The sequence below is a fragment of the Clupea harengus genome, chromosome 25 (assembly GCF_900700415.2).
Source record: "Clupea harengus chromosome 25, Ch_v2.0.2, whole genome shotgun sequence".
Taxonomy (NCBI): domain Eukaryota; kingdom Metazoa; phylum Chordata; class Actinopteri; order Clupeiformes; family Clupeidae; genus Clupea; species Clupea harengus.
In genome coordinates this window covers 5,139,954-5,165,639 of record NC_045176.1, presented here as the reverse complement: position 1 = coordinate 5,165,639, position 25,686 = coordinate 5,139,954, and the positions used below count along the sequence as shown (strand labels likewise).

At 42.2% G+C, this 25,686-nt stretch overlaps 1 protein-coding gene across 7 annotated transcripts; it reads left to right on the top strand.

Annotated features, from left to right (window-relative positions):
- Positions 1-10: 10 nt before the first annotated feature.
- On the top strand, positions 11-25,053 carry dtna (dystrobrevin, alpha). 7 transcript variants are annotated; one of them, XM_031562946.2, is made up of 22 exons: positions 11-217; positions 5,529-5,596; positions 6,258-6,338; positions 6,544-6,757; positions 7,274-7,359; positions 8,002-8,156; positions 9,202-9,307; positions 10,123-10,289; positions 10,812-10,936; positions 11,481-11,489; positions 11,628-11,711; positions 12,484-12,576; positions 14,183-14,273; positions 14,663-14,700; positions 14,968-15,081; positions 16,416-16,512; positions 18,974-19,136; positions 20,169-20,258; positions 21,373-21,490; positions 22,782-22,890; positions 23,620-23,656; positions 23,833-25,053. In XM_031562946.2, the coding sequence occupies exons 2-21, from the start codon at positions 5,530-5,532 to the stop codon at positions 23,635-23,637; spliced, it is 2,025 nt and encodes a 674-aa protein (XP_031418806.1). In that variant the 5' UTR covers positions 11-217; position 5,529; the 3' UTR covers positions 23,638-23,656; positions 23,833-25,053. The 7 variants fall into 7 exon arrangements, with proteins under 7 accessions (XP_031418806.1, XP_031418803.1, XP_031418805.1 ...); XM_031562943.2 differs by having other exon boundaries at positions 14,609-14,700; XM_031562944.1 differs by lacking the exon at positions 11-217 and adding an exon at positions 227-398 and having other exon boundaries at positions 14,609-14,700.
- Positions 25,054-25,686: the final 633 nt, after the last annotated feature.

The following is a 25,686-nucleotide window of genomic DNA, read 5'->3' as shown; positions in this document are numbered from 1 at the left end:
TACGTCATTGATGGAGGCCACACATTCGAGGCAAATGAGAGAGACTCGCGCAAGCTGAATTACCGTCTAACGGCAGCCACCAACAAATCACTTCTTTTATTTCTGGAAAAGGCCATGCCTTGGAACAGTTGAATTGTCGAACTAAATTGCATACATGGATGCTGACAACACGATTTCTGGGTGTAAACAAATTTCCCTGACATGCTTCGAAAGCTTGGTGAGTAGCACAAGTGCACTGCATCCTTTGTGGTGGCGCGACCTTAGAATCATTACATTAGGTTTCTCTAGTTTGTAAATGCAAGTCCAAACTGGTAGCCTACAGATTAAGGATATATCAAGTTGAGGTCCACTGCGGAGAAGATTCTGTGTGATCAATCAAGTCGTGAAGAACTCGTTAGGTAGGTGGCAAAAGCTATTACATTGTCATTTATTAGCTATCATCGTTGGAAGATTCTGTCGTGACAGAAGATGGACTTTGCGGTCGAGCGATGCAATTGCGATTGTAGGCTTATGTTTTTATGTTTTCGAACAGTAATTGTGTCACGAGTGATGTGAAACTGCAACTTATATTAAGATTTGTTTTAATCTGAAATGTGATTGTTGATTACAGTCTTATAGCGTAGCCTACTGTTTAAGTCGTTACCTTAAGGGGGAAATATAGCCTAGGGCGTTATTATGCTTTGCGTTTGCAATATTTGATTATCACAGCTTGTCTTTACATGTAAAAATAACAATTTATTTATGTATCGGCAATTAGCTCCACGAATCAGGCCATAACAGTTAGTCACTTTTAGAAGATGGTGTCAAGTCGTCATCAATGTGTTTTGCAAGCGTGCTAACTCATTCATTTGCAGTTTGAACTGGTTTAGAACACTGCGACGAGTTGGTCACTTTGGACAACTTGCTCAGAAAATGTAAATGAGACAAATCAAAGTAGAACTTTACAGAACATCTCAGGAGACTACTCGGTGCACTTTTTGTCTTTGTTCTATCCATTTTGAACGGGTAATTCTGTGATTTGTGGTTCCACCTTGCCTGAATAAAGAGCAGCTATGTCTGTAGAGGGAAACCAGTCAGCAGCCAACAGTCTAGTATGTAGACTGTCATTTCTACTGTAAGCTATCTGTGCACAAACTAATAAAACAGTGCATTTTTGCACAGTCAATTCAGGCAGTTGTAGCCCACTATGCATGGGAAGAACAGTTGCCCTGCCCAAAAACATCCATAAACATGTCACAAAAGAAATGGTTGTACCCTTGCCTGTCAAGGTCTTTAGTTACGTAGAGGAGATTGTGTAGCAAAGAGAGAGATGTTCAAGAAATAAGGGATGATACAGAGTTGGCAAGAAATGGAAAAACTTTGTCAGGTGACACATTCTCTCTCTTTCTCTCCCTCTCTCTCTCTTTTAACCTGTTCTCCTCCTCTTTCTAGCCATGCTTCATTGTTTCTCTCACAGTTTTTGTGGAAGGCAAAATGAGTATTTTGCATTACGACGATAGGAGTTCAGAATAATTACAGTTGGGATTCACATATTAAAATGTCAGTGAATTTGTGAAAGCCTTGAATACTATGATGTTTAAACGGGCAGTTGTAGGCTCTCACTGTTTGGAATATTGTATTGTACAAGACCAGTGGTTCCCAGACCATCATGGCAGGCCCCTTTTGACAATGAGAACAAATTGCATCCCTCCACGTCCCACCAAGGCGCCTATACAGCCTATTACCTGTTCTCAATAAAAAACTGATTTCCATCAGCTGTCGTACAGCTTTTATATTTACATTTACATTTACATTTAGTAATTTAGCAGACGCCTTTATCCAAAGCGAACGAACACCGTTTCTACATTCAAACAGTTAAACATTAATCAAATACGGTTTCATGAGGTCTATGTATTTTTCCATTCTTTGGATCAGTTCATGTTCATGATCGGTTTTTTTGTTCATGTTAGGCACAAAGTAGGCTATAAACTCATCACCAAATATGTTAAGTTTCAGGCTACACTGTTAGAGCACTGTACTTGGCTAGTAGTTGTTCAAGGTTCTCAATCTGTTTGTTTTTGGGTCAACCCACAGCCCCTTGCTGTATCGTCACGCTCCCCCCCCCCTGGGGGGGGGGTCATGCCCCACACTTTAGGAACCACAGTACAAGATATAGGCTGTTAACGGTTGTAAACACACCCAGCAGCTGCAATACTTGCAGCATGAGTCTGCCAGGGCATGTCACATATAACTCTTGCAACTGTTCCTGCCTGTAAATATGGCATGACAGCCTTGCTCCACATAGTTAGGCCATATCAATCAAGAAAGCATCATTTTAAAGCTGTCAACAGAAACGATTCATAATGCAAAAAAATGACAAAGGAGTCATGGATCGGCATTGTGTTACCCAGGGGATATTTATACCAGCAGGAATGGCTTTTTATGTCAAAATAGAGGAATCATTCCACATACTGGGGGCATTGCATGAGATGAGGCGTGTCGCTCGTGACAACAAGGGGAGAAGTGAAGGCAGCTGGGCCCACCGAATGTCCCAAACAGGGCAGTAAAGTCTTCTTGAGGGGTGCTTCAAGGAGGAACTGTGGATATACAGGGCCAAGGCGCCAACTGACAGGTATGAGGGGCTGCAACTGGAGCTTGGGGTGCCAGTAAAACTCACAGAAGAATGCAGCCCCTGTGTTTTCAGCCTGGCTAAAGATACAGTATAGGCTGAGCAAGTGACATCTTGACGCTGGCCATATCTAGACGGCAACCAGCCTTTGCTAAACTGGCATTTGTTGTGCTAATCACACTGTTCGGAGGGCTTAATGTAGCTGGCGGGTGTCACATGCAGAGTGATACTTTTGGCAGGGACCTACACTGGAACATCAGCTGAAAGGGAACACAAGGCCATGGTGCTGTCTGACGGGTATGTTTGCCATCTCGTTAGAATGTGTTGTCTCTGGGCTCTACTTACAGTTGTGGCTCTATGTCACCGGTATTGGAGAGTTTGTTAGGGCATGTGTGAAAAAAACAGTGCCCGCAAAAATATGATAATAATGATAATAATTCATTTTATTTGTAACACACTCTTCATTCAGAAGAATCTCAGAGTGCCCTATGTCCCTCACTGTGTGCATAACACGTAGCACTTAAGATTTTAAGGTTTTATTGTATGATATGGAATGTGTAATATGGTCAACGAGTGACAAGCTTTGGCTTGGCACTACAGTAATCTTGCAGGCACACACATATTATTCATGATGAAAAACCACACACAGCATATCCGCTTGCATTAACTATATGTTGTGGAACAAGGTTCAGAGGGATAGTTCCTTACTCAGCTGATCCATAAAATTCAAAAGGGATCACATGTATTGATTTTGTAACTATGAATCATTTCATGTGACTGTTTACATTTATCATGTTATGTCACCAATGACGTTCTCTGTGCAATTAGGATGGATGACACCCTACTGATGGCACGAATGCTGTTTTGTGATTTCAGTAATCATTCAAAATGGCACGATTGTTTGCAATAACTGTCGAGATGATTGATTTTATGACCTACAGATAAAAGACATATGTTTGCTACTTACGTGTTTGGGTGCAGCATTCGTAAATCTGTTTGTCACTTTATAGTGACTCCTCTTTTTAAATATTGCAATAGGATGCAAAGAGTTTACAATTCACAAGGTCACAGAGTATTCACAAGTGTGTTCACAATGTCTCTGTATCTACTCACAACTGTGTTCACAATATCTCTGTATCCACTCACAAGTGTGTTCACAATATCTCTGTATTCATTCACAACTGTGTTCACAATGTCTCTGTATCTACTCACAAGTGCCAGTGACATATGTGGCTTTAACTGTACACTGAATTGTCTTTGACCTTTTGAAATATTAATGTTCATCACAATACCGATTACTGTAAAAATGGGATCTACTTAGGTTGGCAATATCAACCAAACACAACGCTCCATAAACTAAATAGGAACAACATTCTAGTGAAAATCACCATTATTTCATGAAGACACATAGTTGTAGTAATGTACTTTATGGAGGTCATTCCCAGTTGGACTGTCCTCTTTTTAACGGGTTTAGCTAGGTATACATGGGCTATTCCCTCAACTGGGTGAGGCAGGAGGGCTTCTTTCTCTCGTATAATGATACAGGGACAGTGTCAGTAGTTTGTTCGGATGCTGTCAATGACATTTGAACAAAAACTGTTCCCAGCATTTGAAGCTGCTTCAAGAAATGCAGCATTGTATATTAAAACACTTTCAACTGGCAGAGATTACTGGGTCAAATAAGCCTCTGATGCCAGAGAAGACTAGGTGGTAACTGGCTAGCTAACTAATAAATACATAGATTCATAGATAGGTTCATTAGTTAATTAATTATAGTGCTAGTCTTTTAACTAACATACTATTTTACACTCTACATTAATGGCAAACTGTGAAAACTTCACTGTAGAAACTTTTGAATTCCATACCCATAAACACTGCACCACATATAGCCCATGTTCGTCTTATCTTTTAAAAATCAGTCATCTAAATGCTCAATGCAAATTGCCACTGCTCACATTAATTTGGTCACCCGTTAACAATTTACAAAGCAAAGCAGTAAGTCAAGGAAAACATAAACCATTGTCAACTTCTTGAAAGAAAGACCAGAGAAACGTGCACCCTCCAGTTAGGAATGGAACGGCTGGGTTCTCTGCTGCCATGGTAACACACCACATGATGAGGTGTATTAGATTGCCTTGGACAGAATGCAGTGAGGCATAGTTGGCCATTCTGCCATGTGAAAACTCAGCTCCACTCACTCTACAGCTTCACAGTGACCTACAGGGAAAGGCCTATTGACTTCTGTTTGTGTGCCCCACACTTTCAGGCTTCTTTCAGGTAAGGCAGGATGCCAGGATGTGTCGTCACTGTAAACGTGGAAGACACAAAAGCTGAAACAATGTTGTCAGAGAGCTCCCTCTGTTTGCTTTTCCCTGCTTGGTTTTATACTCATCCAAGTGTAGTTTTAGGGAGAAGGTCCCCTGCTTGGTTTTACACTCATTCAAGTGTAGTTTGAAAGATCACGGTTGATTTTTGAATTACAGCACAATGACATGAGTCCATGCCCCTGTTAGGTCTGTGAGCTTTGACTGACATTGATGTGAATCACAATTAGCACAGCTACGGGAAAACAATAGTTCAGTGGTGACTGTGGAGCACTGTGAGTCTGTAGTTAGGCACAATTAGCCTTTGTGTTCCCAGTAGTCAGAAACGACTTTGTTGATGTTTTCTGACACCCAAAGTTTTAACACTGAGGCAGCCTTCATTGTCACTCTCCCTCTGTACCTACCTCTATCCTCTGCATACCTTTTCCAGCCTCCAGGTCTGTTCTTTATACCTACACAGGTGTTATTACTTTTAGTACTATTAACCCCTATAACCAAAAGAATGTTTAATCAAGAGATTTAGTTGCTGTATACCCATGTCATTTCACATAACCATAACTGCATTTAAGCTTAATCGTGTTCTTCTGTCTGTGCAGAATGACTGAGGAGCGTGGAGTGAGGAGAGAGAACATGGCAGACAGAAGACAGCTGTTTGCAGAGATGCGTGAGTAACAACACCAAATTAGTAGTTGAAAAAGAGCACACTTTGAACAACTGAGTAAGTGCTGTTACTGGTAGGGTCATTAGACGGGAGTTAAAGAAGAATTCATACTGGCATATACTTTAGTGTATTTCAACTTTATGATTGTGCTTAATTGTGCGTCATGTGCCGTGGCTAATTTAAGTAACCCTTGCCCTCACCTTAAAGTGTGGCAATGCTTGACATCAATAAAAACGATGACAATCAGTGGGTGCCTCACTTTCGCTAATGTATTGTTCTTCAGTTAGTTCTTGCCATTCTGTATGACTCCTTAAATCATGTGTTTTTCAACAGCTACATAGCTTACATGCTAACAGATTCTGTGTCTTTTTGGACGCTGTCACTTTTTGTGTTACACTAGGCTTCAATTAGTGGAAATGACATTGTTTTGCTTTTTGCTTGTTGTTTTACATTGTGCAAATGTATGAAAGCAACAGAACACTTGGTTGTACAGTATCACGAATGATGTCACGGTTTTGATGCTCCTCGCCACTCACCTCAAGTTCGTGCTCATGACCAGAAGCGCTCCTTGTCGTGTTGCTTAGTGATACAGTATTACAATGGAATGAATGAGCTCAGTCATATGCTGTACGTGGTAGTATAATGCTATTCATTTTTTTCTCAGGGGCGCAAGAGTTCGACTCCATTAGGTTATCAACCTACAGAACAGCTTGCAAGCTCAGATTTATCCAGAAGAAATGCAATTGTAAGTGCTTTTTTCCACCCTTAAAAGAGAAACTGTCCTACAAAACTCGATGTATGGATGAATGATACACTCTTAAATAGCAGTTTGTGAATGCGAAGTACTTAATACATAGATAGATGTATATTTCTAAAAATGTCCTATTTGACTTGCAAATTGAATTGCTGATTTGGCGCACTGCGCCCTTGCTTTGTCTCCCTCTGTGTAGTACACCTGGTTGACATCTGGAATGTCATCGAGGCGTTTAGGGAGAACAGTCTCAACACCATGGACCTCAACACAGAATTCACTGTGGCTCGTTTAGAAGCAATACTGTCCACCATCTTCTACCAGCTTAACAAGCGAATGCCCTCCACCCACCAGATCAATGTGGAGCAGTCCATTAACCTGCTGCTGAACTTCCTACTGGCTGCTTATGACCCGTAAGTCAATGGCTACTATGATTGCTATCGCTACTGCTTAACAGTGAAATCTAGATTTGAAGTCCCAGTAGGTAAAGTATCCTGAGCTTCATTTTCACTGCAAAGTGTTACATAAAGTACTCTGAAATGAAGCTGGACCGTTCCTATTTTCCTAAACACCTAATTTAGTTGTTTCAAGAATAAATTATCTTAAAGGGAAACGTTGGGATTTTTCATGCTGGCTTGCCTTATAGGATTCCATTGTAAAGCCGTTTTGCGGTTGCTGGTTTTAGCATTCTAACTCAATAATGGACCGATTTCGATCGTTAATTGTCCTTAGTAAAAGTTTGGACCCAAAAGAATCTATGTAAAAATAGGGGCCGGGTTGAAAAATCCTGAAGTTTCCCATTAAGGTTATTTCAATATGACCCCTGCTAAAAACACTTATTTCTGTTACTGGTCATTTTCAAGTTATGTGAACGAATCATTGTGGGAAGGTTTGAAAATGTCTTGGCCTAAATGAATGTTCTCTCTCAGGGAAGGCCTTGGAAAGATCTCTGTCTTTGTTGTGAAGATGGCTGTTGCAACGATATGTGGGGGGAAAATTCTGGACAAATTGAGATGTAAGTGCCAAAGTAATTTCCTCTATTAAATTGAAACTATTTAAACGAGGCTTACTATATTTCCCTTTAAATCTACCAAATATCACTGTTAAGACAAACTATCTAGGGAAATACTTTTGAGGCTGCTAATCATGGATATATTATGAAAATATGTGTAACAAAAATGTATCCACAGACTTAAGAATGAATTGTGTTCATAAATAAGGAAGTCATTCACTGACTGGCAACCAAGCCACTGCATCATTACACAATGTACCACAGTGCAGAGATAGCAGCCTAAAGCATTGCGATAGCAGCCTGAAGCATTGAGATAGCAGCCTAAAGCATTGAGGTAGCAGCCTAAAGCATTGATATGGCATCCTAAAGCATTGAGATAGCAGCCTAAAGCATTGAGATAGCATCCTAAAGCATTGAGGTAGCATCCTAAAGCATTGAGGTAGCAGCCTAAAGCATTGAGATAGCAGCCTAAACCATTGAGATAGCATCCTAAAGCATTGTTTTGAGTCAGTACTGACTGGCCTCCTTTAACTCCCTATAATAACCCATACATCAGTATTTGCATGTGCACTGTTGAATCAATAGATACATGGACATGAGGTATTCCCACACAAGTATTAACAAATCTCCGTTTTTTTTGTCTAGATATTTTTTCCCAGGTCTCCGATCCTGCCGGCATCATGATTTACTCCCAGTTTGACCTGTTCTTGAGGGAGGTGCTCAAATTACCTGTGACTGTGTTTGAAGGCCCCTCCTTTGGCTACACAGAGCAAACCACACGGACCTGCTTTCCACAACAGGTGCAGTCAGCGGCAGGCTTGAAGGCCAAATTATCACCGCTATTTGCTATGATATGAAAACGGCAGGTTCTGCGTTGAACGTGTAAATACTGCCTGACAGCATGGGGGGAACTATACAATTATCACAGTAGTCACAGGAGCTGCAAATCTACTCCGCCTCAAATAATGTGTTTATGTAGCAGTAGTTTGCACAGATTAGATAGAAAACATTCAGTGATTCACAGGATGTCGTGGAGTCATGAAGTTATCAGATGATGTGGAGGCATGATCAAGCCTGTCATGACTTGTGTTGATGCAGAATTCATTACCGATGAGACAAGGCTGAGAAATAAATAGTGGCTTAGCAGCAATCTAACTTAACACTTGGGAGTCGTGGACTCTTTGCCTTGATGTTTTTGTATATTTCCCCTAACTAAAAACATTGTGGCAAAAGTGGCATGTATGATTATATTCTAGAAGAATAACATGAGAGTAAAAGGAATGTAGTAAAAAAAGTTTTATTAAAATCAAATCTAAACATACCCTTACAAAAACCTCAATACTCTCCACGGGGAAGCGAAGACTTCTAAAGGGAAACGTAAGGATTTCTTTTAACTGGGCCCCATTTTCCCAACTTTTTTCGCTTTTGCAAAAGAGATATACTGTACCTGTGTCTGTCTACCTCAATAACTGTTGGAAATAATAGAAACTTTAACCACAGAAACTGTGGAAATAATTCTTTTCACGTTCCATGTTGTCAGACACTTATAATAACATTATGAGCCTGTCAGTGTTGAAAACGAGTGGTTTAATATTATGCAGACGCTTGACCCATGAGATTACATTGTATAGACATCTTGTGGTTATCGGTTATAGCGTTCTAATTCAACACTCGACTGATTTCTTACAACGTTTTTGTCCCTTGTAAAAATTTGGATCTAAAAGGATGGGAAAGTAGGGCCCAGGTTAAAAAAAAGTTTTCCTTTAAAAAAATATGCTTATTCTGCAGTTAAGCTTACAAAGCCTTTTTAACTCTCTTCCGATTTTTTTTGTTCCCTTCCTACAGAAGCAGGTGTCTCTGAACACATTCCTGGACACATTCATGTCTGACCCACCTCCTCAGTGTCTGGTCTGGATGCCTCTCATGCACCGCCTGGCTAACGTTGAGAACGGTGAGTCACTTAAGATGCTACATGCTACACTTAAGATGCTACATGCTACACTTAAGATGCTACATGCTACACTTAAGATGCTACATGCTACACTTAAGATGCTACATGCTACATGCTACACTTAAGATGCTACATGCTACATGCTACACTTGCTCTAAGTGGGCACTGCAGTTTTTGCATGGGATCAATCACTATTGGGAAAGCTAACCATTATAGGTGACATTATCATCAAACGGAGATCACCATAAACTAACACATCTGCTGTGACTAATTGACAAATGACAGTAACATTCCATTGAAATTCTATTCTATTATTATTTAATTATTCAGCAGATTAATGGAAAATGAAAATGGAAAATCTCTGTCTTGAGGGTCTACTCCTCAACTTCCAGGCTCGTTTTTTATTTGCCCTAGCTAATAGGAAGACAAAATCACTGTCCCTGTATTGGACATCTCTCTCATTGGCGACTGGGTGAAACATAGTAGAGAGCAAACAAAGCCAAGGTGCTGTGCATCTCCATAGCCTGCAGACAAACCCAATCATCTTCTCAGCAAGGGGCAAGCAGCAGGGTAGCAGCGAGTCAGTGACGCTGGGCTTCTCCACGCACTACGCTCGAGCTGCCTGGGGAAACGGGAGAACAACGCAGGAGAACCCACTTCCACATTTCCTCTTTCTCTCTCCCATGGTCTTTAAAGCAGTGTTGTTATCTGTGCCCTGTGCCCCCTCTCCCTGTCTTTACCGCTCTCTCTCTCTCTCTGTCTCTCTCTCTCTCTCTCTCTGTCTCTCTCTCTCTCTTTCTCTCTCCTCTCTGCAGTCTTTCACCCGGTCGAGTGTTCCTACTGCCACAGCGAGAGCATGATGGGCTTTCGCTACCGCTGCCAGCGATGTCATAATTATCAGCTCTGTCAGGACTGCTTCTGGAGGGGACATGCTAGCGGTTCCCATAGCAACCAGCACCAAATGAAGGAATACACGTCATGGGTAACAGGGATGGTTGTAGAGGGGGGTGTGGACTTGTGTGTGTGTGTGAAGTGTGCATGCGCGTGGGTGCGTGCGTGCATGGATGCGTGCATGGATGCGTGACGCATTTCAGGAAATGCCCTTATACTTTGGTTTAATTGACAAAAAAAAAATCTATGAGAGTTTGATTTTTCATGTCTGCTTATGTCACATAATGACATAATGTTGATGTTGTTTCATTTACCTCTAGTCAGTGTGATGGTGGTGATAATGTTTTATCTGCTTGTATTAACCTGTAGTGACATGATCAATTTGAATTACGCAAATTAGTTTGAATTATTAATCATTTCTGAAGTTGAATCTATGTAAGTATCATGCTTTGTCAGTTAAATGCTGTCTTTGCAATACAACAGGAAATGGGAAGATTTGTGTAAATCATTTTGTCGTAACGGTGTAATTATTATTCCGCGTGTTGAAATGAGTAAGATTTCTGACGGTGAAAACATTTGCATCACCATCTATGTGGGTTGTGCTTCCTCTCAGAAATCTCCTGCCAAGAAGTTTTCCAGCGCCCTCAGTAAGTCTTTGAGCTGCGCGTCGACGCGGGAGCCTCTGCACCCTCTGTTCCCGGACATGCCTGAGAAGACGCTCAACCTCGCCCACATAGTGTGAGTGTGGCCCCCCCAGGCCCAGCCTCCCTCTCCTATTGGCCCGCCTGACCGTTTGGACCATAGACATATATATACATCTATATACAGTATGTCTATGGTTAAGACGTCCCTCAGAGTGTTTAAGGGTCCATGATTTCTGAATGACTTTAGGAGGCCTGGTTTTGTATGTTTAGAAATCCATGGAAATTCAAAGCTTGCAGTGAAATATGGAACTTATTAAAGTATTCTTTGTTTTTATGTTTTCACTGGTACTGAATCTGATAGAAGTGAGTGAGATTGTGTTCCAGTGGTCCTGTTTTAAGCAGTATACTTCACTATTCTATGCGTGTCTGTATACTAAGGGCATATACATGACTGCGGCCGTCTCAGAACAGCAGTCCCCCAAAAGGCTCTGTTAAAACCAAGCTGACTATTCAGGGATCGGAAACAGTGAGCAGACATAATGAATACATATTAGCAGCTGTAGTTTCTTTGGGTGGAGACAGACACTTATTCTGTGTGTATTTAATATTCATACTATTTATTTCTATGCTGCCAATAGTGACACTTGGTAAGTTAATTATTCATTTTTTTGACCCTGACGTGTTATACACTGTCACTTTCACGTAACAGTTGGACTGAATCATATGAGAAGTGAATCATAGATGTGTTGTTTTGATTTATATGTTCTTCATGGCTTTCTCCATAGGCCTCCCAGACCAATGAACAGCATGAGTGACTTAATGTTGTCTCATTCGATGCCCTCAACAGGAGTCCCTTTCTCCAATAAAATGTGAGTAATCACATGTAGGGATGATTTTATTGTCAGACTATGTCAAATAATAGCTGAAGTCTAAAATTCTCGAGCTGGAATTCCTTTGTTCCTACACTGCATCTAAATCTACCATGGCCCGTGGAAGGGGGAAGAAAAACACTCTAATGGGCAGTTGGGTTATCAGGTGATGACCTCACATATACTGTAGGTGACCTGGAACAATCTATAAATATAAAGTATGTTTGTTTTTATCTGTGTGTGTGTGTGTGTGTGTGTGTGTGTGTGTGTGTGTGTGTGTGTGTTTGTCCATGTCAATTTATGCCAGTATTCATGTTCTTGTTGTATTCTCATTTCGGTTTGAAATCACTAGAGCTCCTTATAGCAAGAATAATGGAGTTGAATATATTAACATTTTGGCTAAGGCCCCAATCCTTCTGCAAGGTAAAGGGGGAGTGATGTAACCCAAGAATAATTTGGTGATTTGGTGCAAGTAGTGTAATTGCACGGATGAATCTATCACAGCGGAAAATGTCAGAATCCTGTCAGAATCCTGTCAGGCCCTGTTAATACTGTTAAACTGTTATTCATTTTCACCCCTGATTTCACTTATATTTCCGATGTACATGTCTCGGAAACCTACGTTATGTTTACAATGTACATGTCTCGGAAACCTACGTTATGTTTACAATGTACATGTCTCGGAAACCTACGTTATGTTTACAATGTACATGTCTCGGAAACCTACGTTATATTTACAATGTACATGTCTCGGAAACCTACGTTGTTTCAGGTTAAGCTACAGCCCTGCCTTTGCAGATAAACTCACAGATGAGCACATGCACATTGGGCTGTATGTCAGTCTACTGAAAGACAACCCAACATGGTTAGTGGTGTTCACTAGTGACAGCTATTCATTCAGGTCATCTCCTAAACTCTGCTTTTTAACTTGGCAAAAAAAAAAACATAAAGGGTCTGCATTTTTTTTATGGAGCAAAAGCAAGGGTTGTAATTCTAAAGACAGTATTGGGACTCTCGCGTCACTCTATCCACACTCTGCCGTAACTGAGGCTTGGACAGTAGTTTCTGAACTACTTTTAAAATGATGCGACCATGTAGATACTAAGGGTGTTTGCCTGCATTCAGGGTGCGATTAGTTGGGGGGGATCCCCCCCCCCCCCCCCCTCTGGTTAAAAAAAAAAAGAAGAAAAGTCATGTATTTTATATATTTTAGTTTGCATTAAATGTTCAACTGTTCAAAATGTAACCTAATAGGGCCTACCGTTAACTTGAAAAAAAATTAGGCCTATTTATTGATTGTTTTTTCATGATAAAGAAAAAAAAGACCATCCCCCCCCCTCTGTTTTTTTGACAAATCGCACCCTGCCTGCATTGATATGTGCATCCTGCTTTCGCACCAAACCCACCAGTACTTTAACATTCAATACACATGGTTCGGCTAGGCCAGCAATCTTGATATTTGAAATGAATCATTGCAGTATTGTTTTAGAGAATCTGAACGATCTGCAAGGATTATTACATTAGTCTCAGCTGTCAGATGAAGAGTACTTGGGACTATTAATATGGTGTCAGGAGCTGATTTGGCTTTACCATGAGAGCCTGCTTTGCATGGGTTAGTTCTTCATTTAATCGATCTCATGAAATTGTATGGCATATTCATTAGTCGCATTGTCTAAAACTCGTTTTCAAACATCTCTGCAGTGGTGACAAAATGACTGCTTTTCTGTTTTCCCAATTTCTCTGTGTGTATGTGTGTGTGTGTGTGTGTGTGTGTGAGAGTGAGAGTGAGTGAGTGAGTGAGTGAGTGAGTGTGAGAGTGTCCTGTGAGATATTACACATGAAGCTATTGGTAGTATATAAATGTGGCTTAGATGTGGCAGGAGATATCCAGTGTCTGGAATGGCTAAACACTAACATGCTCATGTCTCCACCCAGTCTTTAATATCCAGGACTCGTACTCATCCCCGACATGAGCAACCAAGGCTCCAAATACCCCTATTTATTCCACTCTCTGCCCCACCTCTTTATGCGTCTGCCACGAGGACGGCTTTGGATTTGCAGAGCAAGTAGCACTGCGACCCGCTTTCTCGTCCGCTGTGTGGACTGAGAAAGGTTCCTCGTGCGCTGTGTGGACTGAGAAAGTTTCCTGGTGCGCTTTGTGGACTGAGAAAGGTTCCTCGTCCGCTGTGTGGACTGAGAAAGGTTCCTCGTGTGCTGTGTGGACTGAAAGGGTATTTAGAGCGCTGGCAGCCCTCTCCCTGCATGGGCTTTCTCAGACCACTCTGAATTCTAGAAGCCTCTAATTGCATTACGAGACTGCCTGTCACAGAGCTTCCTGATGTGATTGTGTTTGTGCTGATGGTGTTTCCTCTCTCTCTCTCTCTCTCTCTCTCTCTCTCTCTCTCTCTCTCTCTCTGTGTCTCTCTGTCATGTGCACACGCTATCTCTGCCGCCCCTGTGCTGACTGGCAGTCTCCTGGAGAACAGCAGCAATAACCAGGACGAGGAGCACAATCTCATCGCACGCTACGCATCACGACTAGCCACCAATGGAACGCCAATGGTATGACATCACACCCTGCAGCCACAGAAGTTCAGAATCAAGTGCTTATCTTGCAAGGACAATATACGGAGATATAATGTAGGGCAAATAAGATCAATCCAATGCTGATGCAAATATATATGTGTGAATGTACATCACAAACTGATACTCAAAGCAAAACTCAAGGAAGGTGCCATTTTCTTGTATATTAAGGCAAACGTTTGGAGGAGTCATGTTTCAGATGACTCCTTTGTTCTCGCCTCTGGAGATGTTGTTGTTTATGACGGGGACACGAAGGAAGTAAATACTCAGTGCAGACACCTCCTGAACGCTTCCTTTTCTCATGTGAAAATCAGCCACAGTTTAGGACTCCCTCAGACCTCTCCTTCTCTTTGGATGCCACTATGCAGCAGAGGCAGCTCATCGCTGAGCTGGAGAGCAAAAACAGGTGAGCGTTTGAGCGTTTCATACCACCAGCGTCCTCCGTCCTCACTAACACAAATCATCTCAAATCAAGGCCAGCGCCATGCTTGCATGTGTGTTTGTGCATGTGTGTGTGATGTTGTGTGTGTGTGTGTGTATGCCTCTCTGTGTGTGTGTATATGTATACACTGCATGAGTTCCATTACACACGCGGTGGAACAAGGCTTCCGTGAGTGTGGTCAACAGTAATGGCCAGCATGTGTACGTGATGTGTACGTCCTGCCCCCTGCAGAGAGATCCTTCAGGAGATCCAGCGCCTCAGACAGCAGCATGAGCAGGCGTCCATGCTGCCGCCAGACCGATCCCAGCACAACCCCACCCTGCTGGCGGAGCTCCGGCTGCTACGGTACGACTCCTGGATAATTAAACACTGGGTGGAGACACGAGCGTGTTAGTGTTTAGCCGTTCCAGACACTACTTCATGGACACTGGATATCTCCGACCACATTTAAGCCACATGAATATATTGCTAATAGCTTCATGTGTAATATCTCACAACACACACACACACTCACAGACACACACTCACAGACACACAGACTTAGGAACAGTCTGCTGATCATGGGAGTTCATGGCTGACTAGACCTGCAGAAGCCCATGGAAGGTGCTTTTTTATTAATGTGAAATAACTGTCAAACTGCCAAACACGTGTAATTAGGTCGAGTCTGTGATTCTAATCCGATACAGTTTTTGTCAAATTCAGAAAATGTCTCCTCACAGTCCCCTAGCTGTAAGCTCAGTGCTCATAAACAATCTGGGAAACAAACACACTGACTCGGACTGAGCCATAAACAATTCCAGCCAGTCAATGAGTTGCTTCAGAAACATGAAAGGGAAGGGTGTAATGGGATTGGTTGTTGAGCTGAAATATCAACAACCTTTAAGTGTGTGCACATAAGTAGCTAACTTCCCCCCTAGAATCCGACTCATGGCTCATTGATAGAGGGCTGTCGAGTCCCTCCCTCTGCAACACTATCGATATTTGTTTGTACACCGTCTCAGATAATCGTGAAGTGACATCTGCACTTGTCTGACCTCTCACTATGCCTGAGGCTCCAGTAATAGATTCATGTGGGTTCCTGCCTGGGTCTGACTCCCCCCTCTCTCCTCTCTCTCTCTGACTCCTCCCCCGTCCTCTTTCTCTCTGACTCTCTCTCTTCCCCCCTCTCCTCCATCTCTATGACTCTCTCTCTCTTCCTTTCCTCTGTCTCTCTCTCTCTCTGACTCCCTCTTTCCCTCTCCTCTCATCCTCTCTCCCTCTCTCTCTCTCTGACTCCCTCTTTCCCTCTCCTCTCATCCTCTCTCTCTTTCTGACTCCTCTCCTCTCATCCTCTCTCTCTCTCTCTCTCTCTCTCTCTGACTACCTCTCTCCCTCTCCTCTCATCCTCTCTCTCTTTCTGACTCCCTCTCCTCTCATCCTCTCTCTCCTAGTCCTCTGCTCTCTCTCTCTGAGCTACCTCGTCTCCAGTTCTCCTCTTCCATCCTCTTCTCCTTTCGGACTCGCCTCTCTCCCTCTCCTCTCATCCTCTCTCTCTCTCTCTGACTCCCTCTCTCCCTCTCCTCTCATCCTCTCTCTCTTTCTGACTCCCTCTCCTCTCATCCTCCCTCTCCTCTCTCTGAACCCCCCCCCCCCCCCCCCCCCCCCCCCCCTCTCTCTGTTGACTTATCTCCTGGTGATAGGCAGCGGAAAGATGAGCTGGAGCAGAGGATGTCTGCTCTGCAGGAGAGTCGCAGGGAGCTCATGGTGCAGCTGGAACAGCTCATGATGCTGCTGAAGGTGACAAGCCTCCTCTCTCTCACACACACACACGCACACACACAACACACACACACACACACACACACACACACACACACACACACGCGCGCAAACACACACGCACACGCAAACACACACACACACACACACACACACCACACGCACACACACACACACACACACACACACACACACGCACACACACACACGCGCGCAAACACACACGCACACGCAAACACACACGCAAACACACACACACACACGCACACACACACACACATACACACACACACACACACAGACACGCACACACACACAAACACACATCATTATCCTCCTGACCGTGCCACACCTGCAGAATTGGCTGCTAATAGCTGTGAGCCTGTTTGAGCTGGCTGAGCTGATTGCTGGCTTCCTGATTCTCTCACTATATATATGGATGACAGTATACTGGTGACATTTGTACAAGGACAAAAACGCTCTGACATAAATCAGAGCAGAATATCAGTGAGAATATTCACTGACACCTGACCTGACCTTTGACCCAGGGTGATTCATTCACTCAGTATTTCATATCTTGTCATAGCCAACCAGTCTGCCAGGACCTCTCTGCCAGTAAAACTATGTTCAAAATCAGCAGGAGAAAACTCAACATGGGCAGTGAGTCTGGAGGCTGAGAGTAATTCCATATGGGAGGGGAGCTTGCTTCAGCTGAGCCTCATCTAATCTCATATCATACCGCGGCACTCCGCACATTAAAATCCTATTATCTAATAACTAAAATCAGAGCCAGCAGTACCCATCCATCTCCAATGCACCTGCAGCATCTGCTCCTGACTAGACATCTGCTGGATCCACTTATCTTAATATGAATGGCTCCGGCGTATTTTTGGATACAGGTGTCAGATTGTTTTTCCTGTCACTGGTGTTTGTGCCAGAGCCCATTTCGCATCTGGGCTTTTCAGAGGAGGTTCACTTCCTAGATCATTCCATCATCCCCACATAGCTCTGCTTCAGACACCACACTCTTTTTTTAGATTATTTTGGGGGCTTTCTAGCCTTTGTTGGACAGGACAGTGAAGATGTGATGGGAAATGAGAGGGATGGGGAGTGGGGCAGAGACATTACCTTACCCAAACACCAGCGCTACCGCTGTTCTATAGCTTCCCCCAAACTTCCCTTTTTGATGCTGATTCTAATGGCACTGCTAGCCTTATGCTAGTTTGTATTAAACAACATGAGCCAACTGAATTTAGTAAGATATTGATTGAGCAGGTGGTTTGGTAGCTGATGATGTCTACATTTGTTTTTTTTGCTTTTTTTTCATTTAATTGAAGAGAATATTTGATAAAGTCTCATGAGAACTAGAGATTGCATTAAACCACGAAACTATCAGCCTGTTAAAATGGTTGTATGGTATTAACATAGCTGAGAAAAATGTTTATGTAATGAGGCCAAAAATGCATTTTGGCTTATGTGGAGCTTCCCAAAGCATGACACAATTTCTGAAACTACCTTCCAAAATGTTGTCATGGTACGCTTCATTATAATGCATTATAAAAATGTTAAGAATGGCATTATTGTTTCACAATATTCGCTGCAAATCCAAAACAGTGACAATGTTGTGAATGATGCGAAAGAATTGGCAAAAAAGCAAAAATATAAAATAAAAAACACAGGCACTGAAAGAAGCACTGAATGTGTGAACTACAGCACTCCCCTAGTGTCTTTGGCACCGCATTTGATTACACAACAGCAGACTAACTGGCTTAAACACTCAACCTGGCTGACAACCAGAGCTAGTCTGCAGCTACCCCGTCTTCTCCAAACCACACGCACTCAACAGGCGTGACAGGTTTTTGTTATGTTTCTCTTTTCTTGTTTTCTTTCTTTGACCAGGATGACTGCATTGCCATCTCACCACTCAGCTCAGCCTTTTGTTGCCAGGTCGATTCAGACAATAGCTGATGCCTGGTGAACCACAGTATTGGTAGACCATCAACACAGAGTTCATAATGAGCATCTCCTATTTCCATCCACAGAGATGCTAAATGCTGCGCAGGTCTTTAAATATTATTGCATTTGAGACACAAGGACAGGTAGAAGATGTATAATGGAAGGGTGTCCCCTACTGGGAGACATGTTAAGGGTTCTCTACACAAACAAAACAAGACTGAAGCACAGATTCGTCTTTGTTTGCCTGCAAATCAATGAGAGAGCAGGCACCAGGACCCAGGGGATAAAGTACCCTCGGTTGGAAGCGGTTCCCACTCATTGGTCTGTGAAGCTGTGGTGGCGGTCTGTGAGTCGCCCAGGCGGGACCCTTTAACCCCCCCACACACACACCCACCCACTCTCACACACACACTCTCACACACACACACACACACACACACACTCTCACACACACACTCTCTCACACACACACTCTCACACACACACACACACTTACTCCCACCCGTTTTCTCCTTTGTTTCAGACGCAGGGCCCAGGCCCATCCCCCCGCTCCTCCCCCAGTCACACAGCCAGCCGGCCCATCCCCATGCCAACGCAGGCCAGCTCGGCAGGCACCACGCCCACCCAGACCCCTCAGGACTCGCTCATGGGGGTGGGGGGGGACGTGCAGGAGGCCTTTGCTCAGGGTAAGCCTCGCCTTTTGTCCCGTGGTTAGATCTGTGTGGGCCGGAGCAGTGTTCCGGACGGAGGGAGAGAGAAAGGGAGGAGGAGAGAGAGAGAGAGAAAGGGACGGAGAGATAGAGAAAGGGAGGAGAGAGAGAGAGAGAGAAAGGGAGAAGGCCCGGAGACAAAAGGGCAGCGTTCACTTTCATGTCACACGGAGCAGATGTCCCCAGAATGCCACACCAAGTGTTGTCAGTAGACAACGTTTCAGTGGGATGGAATGGAGCGGAATGGAATTTAATTGATCTGGAAAACAAAAAAGCAAACAAAGGATGGGGGCGGGGGGGGGGGGGATCTGGCTGGTTAGGATGTGAATCACACACATGATTCATGTAATTATCCACAGCCGTTTGTTATCATATATATATATATGGAAATGATGACACTGGTTGAGAAAGAGTTCCGACGTGCGTTGTTGACAGGTGCCTCACTTAGAGGATTGGGATCCATTAAACCACATTGTTCATGATAATTGATGTTTATTCAAACCATCAGGAGGCCATTGTGATAACAACAGAGGCCGTTCCCAGGCTGAGGCAGAAGACACTGTAGCTTTTCCACGATAACATTATTCCCATGCAGAATGTGACATTTAGCATAGTTATAGCAGCTATGGGCACCGTGAATGACAGATACAGTTGCTATCATGTGGTTTCAAGTACTCCTAGAAAAGAACGGTGCAAGTCTTCACTGTACTCATCATAAACAAATGGGCCAAATCAGTTTGTCGGTGCTGTATACTCAGTTGATACACTTAACCTCAGTGATGGCTGCATTTGGGGCGGTAGGATGGTATAAAATGACACGTGTGACAATATGGGTGTGACTACAATCAGTGTATGAAACTGATTATTTTACATCAGGAGCTGTGTGTCAGCTTTATGTTTGTCAAACGAGGAATCCAGAGAATGAGAGTAATCTGTATAAGCTTGCCTGAAGTTGAAATGCCTCATTAAAGTACTTGCTTTGTTTTTCTCCACTGTTCTGGTCCCCAGGCTCGAGAAGGAATCTGAGAAACGATCTCCTCATTGCTGCTGACTCCATCACCAATACCATGTCATCGCTGGTCAAAGAGCTGAACTCAGGTCAGCAATAGAAATATAGAGAATACAAATCCATGGTTGTTTCAGGAGACGTGCCATCTTTTGGATTCACTATGTGTTTTTCTAAGAAAATGTTATCTTTTCCTGCAAGGTCCAGCTAAGGGGATTAAATGTCAGATGCACTACATTGTTGCTAGTAGAGCATGGCCTTTGTGAGTGCCCTTGAATGAGAAAGGTTACTATTACTGATTGGTAGTGTCGTATTTGGTATTTTGTGCCTGCCTGTTTGAATGAGTCTGATTATAGTGCATGGTCTGAAAGGATTGTAGTGTGTTTATCCTGATTATTTTCTGTTTTAGAATAATGCACAAGTAAGTTAAGCATACTTGCAGTTGCAGTATTTGCCAGTATTTAGAAGTTTAGAAGCCTTGGCCATCTTTACCTGAATGTCTGCAAAGTACACTCTCTGGGTGAAAATACATTTTTATTTAGCTGGCATATGTGTCAATCGATCTTATATTACAGTGAATATTTGGGATATTTATATTTTAGACACCTGTCCGTCTGTCAATGGACCAACAGGCTTGGTGCTGCTCTCAGACCTACGTACAGCTCTAAGGTGCTGCTCTCAGACCTACGTACAGCTCTAAGGTGCTGCTCTCAGACCTACGTACAGCTCTGAGTTACAGTTGCATTAGAACCTGAAGTCGTACATAATGAACAAACACATTTCTACTGCCTGAGCTAGAATGTTATATTAGTATGTTAGTGAATATACATGTAATTAGACTGGATTGACAGTCAAGCGTTGTACTGGTGGCAGGGATTGGCATGTAAGGTGTCATCAGGGGGCCAGTGGTACAGGAGGTAGAGAAGTCGTTTAGTAATCAGAAGGTGCTAGTTCGATTCCCTGTCGAAGTGTCCTTGAGCAAGGCACTGAACCCCTAATTGCTCCTGATGTGCAGTGTGCAGTGTGCCATCAGTGTAAAATGTGTATACATTGTAAGTCGCACATATGTAAGTCGCTTTGGATAAAAGCGTCATGTAAATGTAAATGTAATCAGAATTAGGGGTGGGGTCAAGGGGCAGTCATGTACTTGATGTATAATGTTGAAATAACTTTTTTTGCTCGTTTTATTTTGTATCCATTCCACAGAGGCTGGGAGTGAGACGGAGAGTAACAACGACTCAGAGGGGCGCCTACAGTTTGAGGACCCCGTCACCTCTCCATCGTCAGAGGTCTACCTCACACAGCTCAACAGCAGAAAACCAAGGTAACCTTTGACACTTTGACATTCTGTGGTTGTGCGCTTGGTGTTGAGTCTGTGAAAACAAACTTATCGAGGGAGATAGAGAAAGAGTCAGAATGAGTTTAGAAGTTCAACTGATAGTAAAATGATGCACTTGTTGAAGTCACATGTTGCAAACATTTATGAGCAGAGAGAGAGAGAATAGATATATTATAAAGCCATAATGTTTGCACAAGTGTGTGTATACCAGCACATTCTGTAGCTACACTTGATAACTGAATGTGGTGTTACATCAGATGTAGCACATCAGCAAAACAACACCATCACCACGTCACAGGTGTAGGCCTTACAAAATGGATACCGAATAATGGCCCTACTCTATGAAAACAGTCACTGTGACAAGAATATACCATACATATAGATCATGACTCAATATACTGTAGTTCTGAAAGGACTAATCAGTAAGAGTTATATGCACACCATATGTGAAAGCACAAACTCATATGGTCAAGTTAATGGAAGCAACTCCTGCCTGTTTTTGAAAACAAAATAGACAGAAAAATGTATTCTGCATCTGTAAAATTCACTACCACTGTCTATCCTCTAGTATAGATAGTATTTATCCACCCAGTATCTCAAAATGGTCATCTTTACTGCTAACTTTCACAGCAAAAGGCTTTATGGATTCAATCACTAAACACATTTTCCCTACACAGACTAGGCTAAGTGGTACATTCGGCTCAATGAATGAAGCTGTAACCATTTGCACTTTGCTGATTGTTTCTTTTTGTTGTTTGTTTTGTTGATTGTTAAAATTCATTGGATTGTTGTTGAAACAGCCCACGGTAGGCTGAGGAAGAGAACCTTGATTTAATCTACTGCCTGACCGGCAGGAGTCCTTGTCTACTCTATACGTCCTCTGCGAAACATGATTTTATACGTTCACAACAATCCAAATACTTAAAATGGTAAACATATTTGGTCACACTTTATTTGGATGGCCCCTATAGACTAGTAACAGATGCTTAGATTATATACAGAATATCTGTTGAAACTCTGTTAACTACCATTGATGGTTAAGGTTAAGGTTAGGGTTAGGGGTTGGATTTGGTTAAGGTGATGTTCAGGGAACTATTCGAAAGACTGAACTTAAATTGCAACAAACCATCTATAAAGTATTTGTAGTACTTACAAATAAAGTGTTACCAAATACTTTTGTCATGCTGAAATTGAAGATAGAAAGAATGGTTCAGTCTGCAGGCCATGTTGATGTTAACTGCTGTAAAAGGTCACATGAGTACCTCTCTTGGTGCAGGTACATGGATGCAGAGACCTATGAGAATGACCTGGTCCAGGAGCTGGAGACGGAGCTGAAGATGGAGGAGTTCCTGAAACAGAGACCCGATCCGGAGAAGGCATACATGGTAAACAATGTGCCTGTAAAATGCATGAAAGGGACCGAAGTGCTTGCACAAGAGAGTTCACAATGCTTGCCTGCGTCGCCTTGTTGCCGGACTGCACCCCCTTCTGGCCAAAAAGGAAAGAAGAGGTTATGGCAGTCACCAGCTTTGATGAAAGAAAGGGACTGAAAACTGTTCAAATTGTTGTTTTTAGTGAAGGTGTGCATACTGATGGCAACATCCAGCAGCTCAGTTCATATCATCCAGCAGCTCAGTTCAAAACCTGTCTATACCACTGAGAGGCATTCATCACCTTTCCCATCAAGGCTTATTAAACCCAGAATTAGCCCTTGGATATGTATATGTACACACACATAATGGACTGCTAACGACTAATAGCTGATATTTCATACCATATCTACATTTGGTCCTGTCTGCTCCACATCAGACCCTTCTTGCCCAGCGTCCTGTTTTATCTGACAACTAATGAGAAAATAGACACTTGGAGAAGTAAATACATCTGACGCTCTAATGGGCTCTGTTATCTGAGACTATGGTTGAAGTAACAAATCAGGAACCTTACAGAAAGACGGGCATGTTTTTCTGATCAGTATTTTGCATCTGCGCCGCATATTAACAGGAAGTGGACTTCTACGTTAGGAATGTTTGGTGGAAGAAATGCTAATGTAATTTACAACTATTTCAGTGCCTGTGGTTTTATTTCTCACGGATATTATTTTTCTCTCGTTCTAGGTAACATCACAAGAGTGAGCACACTGAACCAAGACTAGTAAGCTACTCTACTCTGTATACAATATTTGATTCACACTATCTGTTTTATAACGCAGCAATGCAATGTTAAGTTGAATGCATACCGATGTGAGTGCATTTCAATGTATATTTGCCTCAAAGTAGTTTAAAATGTTTTTTAGTTTTTTTTAATAGAAGGTGTGTTTCTTTTTGTAGGCACAACAACAAAAAACACATGAAGTTGACTAGGACTGCCTCAAAGGAGTGGCACAGAGCAATGAGTTCTAACACTGCTGAGTACAACCATAGAGTTATACATATATATATCTCTGTGTATGAATATATATATATCTGATGTATGAATATATATATTTTTTAAAAACAGACAAATATTTAAGTAAATACTGTGAACAGAACAGGAGATTTTAACATTGGAGCTGTCTACAACACCGCCGGTGCCATACAATCAAATGACATGGAGATTATTTGTTGTTGATGTTGTTCTTGTCACTGTTTCTGTATGTCTTTGTATGCCTGGTATGTTTTTTTTCCCCACACTTAATTGTTAAGAGATGTTCCAAGAATGAAACTATGAGCAAACAAGAGTGCAGATCATTGGGTGTCGCTGCTCACTCGCTGTAATCATGTTTTAGTCAGATTATCAACAAAAACCCCAATGGTCTCATTTTTATGTTTGCTCACAAGTCACACACTACTGATACAATAATTTGTTTTCATTGCTCATTTTTTTTCACAATTGGAAAACGGATTGATGAGATGTTGTTTTTTCTTTGATACATATCTTTGAACCGAGTGCACTGCCTTAGCCAATCAGGTAATCTCTTAAAGCCTGGCATAGATACTTAAATATACAAAAGACCACTGGAGAAAGGTGAACTAACTGAACTGAAATCTGATGCTGGAAGATAATACTGTCCAGTGGAAGGATGTTTACTGTGTGTTGTGTGACACATTTTAAAGAGTAGAATTGTGGAAATTTCATGAGATGATAATTAAAAGCATGCATTACAGTAATAATTCGATATTTGTTCACTGACATTGTCTAATCATACTTCTCTGGATAAATAGCTATACACATTTGTCTGTGTTTGTCATATGATGGTATGACTAAATTATTTTGTTTCATTTTTCACTAACTCATTCCTTCATTTATTTAGTCATCTACTACTACTCTCTCTGTCTGTCTTTGTATCAGTCATTGTGCAACATCTTCAGACAAGAGCTGCTTGTTTACATTTTTTCTTGCATAAACCAACACACTGCACAATTCACTGAGCAATGTTATTGATACCTGCTGACACTACAAAACGTTATCCACAAGTTAATTTTGTGAACTTTATTCTAAAATGTTTTTCTTTGGTTTATTTCAGTGATTTTTGCATGGTGGTAAAACAATAAAGACAACTGAATACTGCATTTATGCATTCAATTCTTCCAACTGATGAAAGAAATATCTGTGTTTAAATATCTGTATGATATGTATCTCTATTAAGTGTTGAATTGATAAAAAATGTAAAAGGAAAGATAATCAAAATGCGAAATCAATGGTGAGTGAGACAGTGCCCTTATCAAACTGGCAGCCCATGGAACTTTGAGACACCACTCTGGTAATACAGAACCTACCACAGTTCTTACCACTAGGTGTCACCATTGGTTCTGGTGGAGGCCTGCATGCCATGCAGCTAAAAAAAGAAATGTGTTCGATTTTCTCAGTGCTCTTGTTAGACTTGTATGCCTTTCCTACAGAAACAGCTGGTTTGAAATGTAAGTCCTTTTTGACCATGGGTATCCAGCATTTACTAGAAAAGCAAATGCGTTTGCACTGTGCTTTAAGACACGTTTGCTTTACCCGTGTCAAATCACTTTTTCAGCTTACACTCCTTCCGGTGGAGGGAGAGTTTTAGTTTGCAAGTTAAGCCATCTATAAGCCCTGACTTGACGTGATAAATGACCACATGCCTGGGAAGACACAACGACATAAAAGCAAGCTTAACACGATAAGAGTAGGCCTACGAGATTATTTCAGTTGTAGCATAATTATAATCACGA

Coding starts and splice junctions, on each gene's coding strand:
- dtna (XM_031562943.2), top strand. CDS start 5,530: ATGACTGAGGAGCGTGGAGTGAGGAGAGAGAACATGGCAGACAGAAGA. Junction 7,360..8,001: donor AATTCTGGACAAATTGAGAT/GTAAGTGCCAAA, acceptor TTTTTTGTCTAG/ATATTTTTTCCCAGGTCTCC. Junction 16,513..18,973: donor AGCTCATGATGCTGCTGAAG/GTGACAAGCCTC, acceptor CCTTTGTTTCAG/ACGCAGGGCCCAGGCCCATC.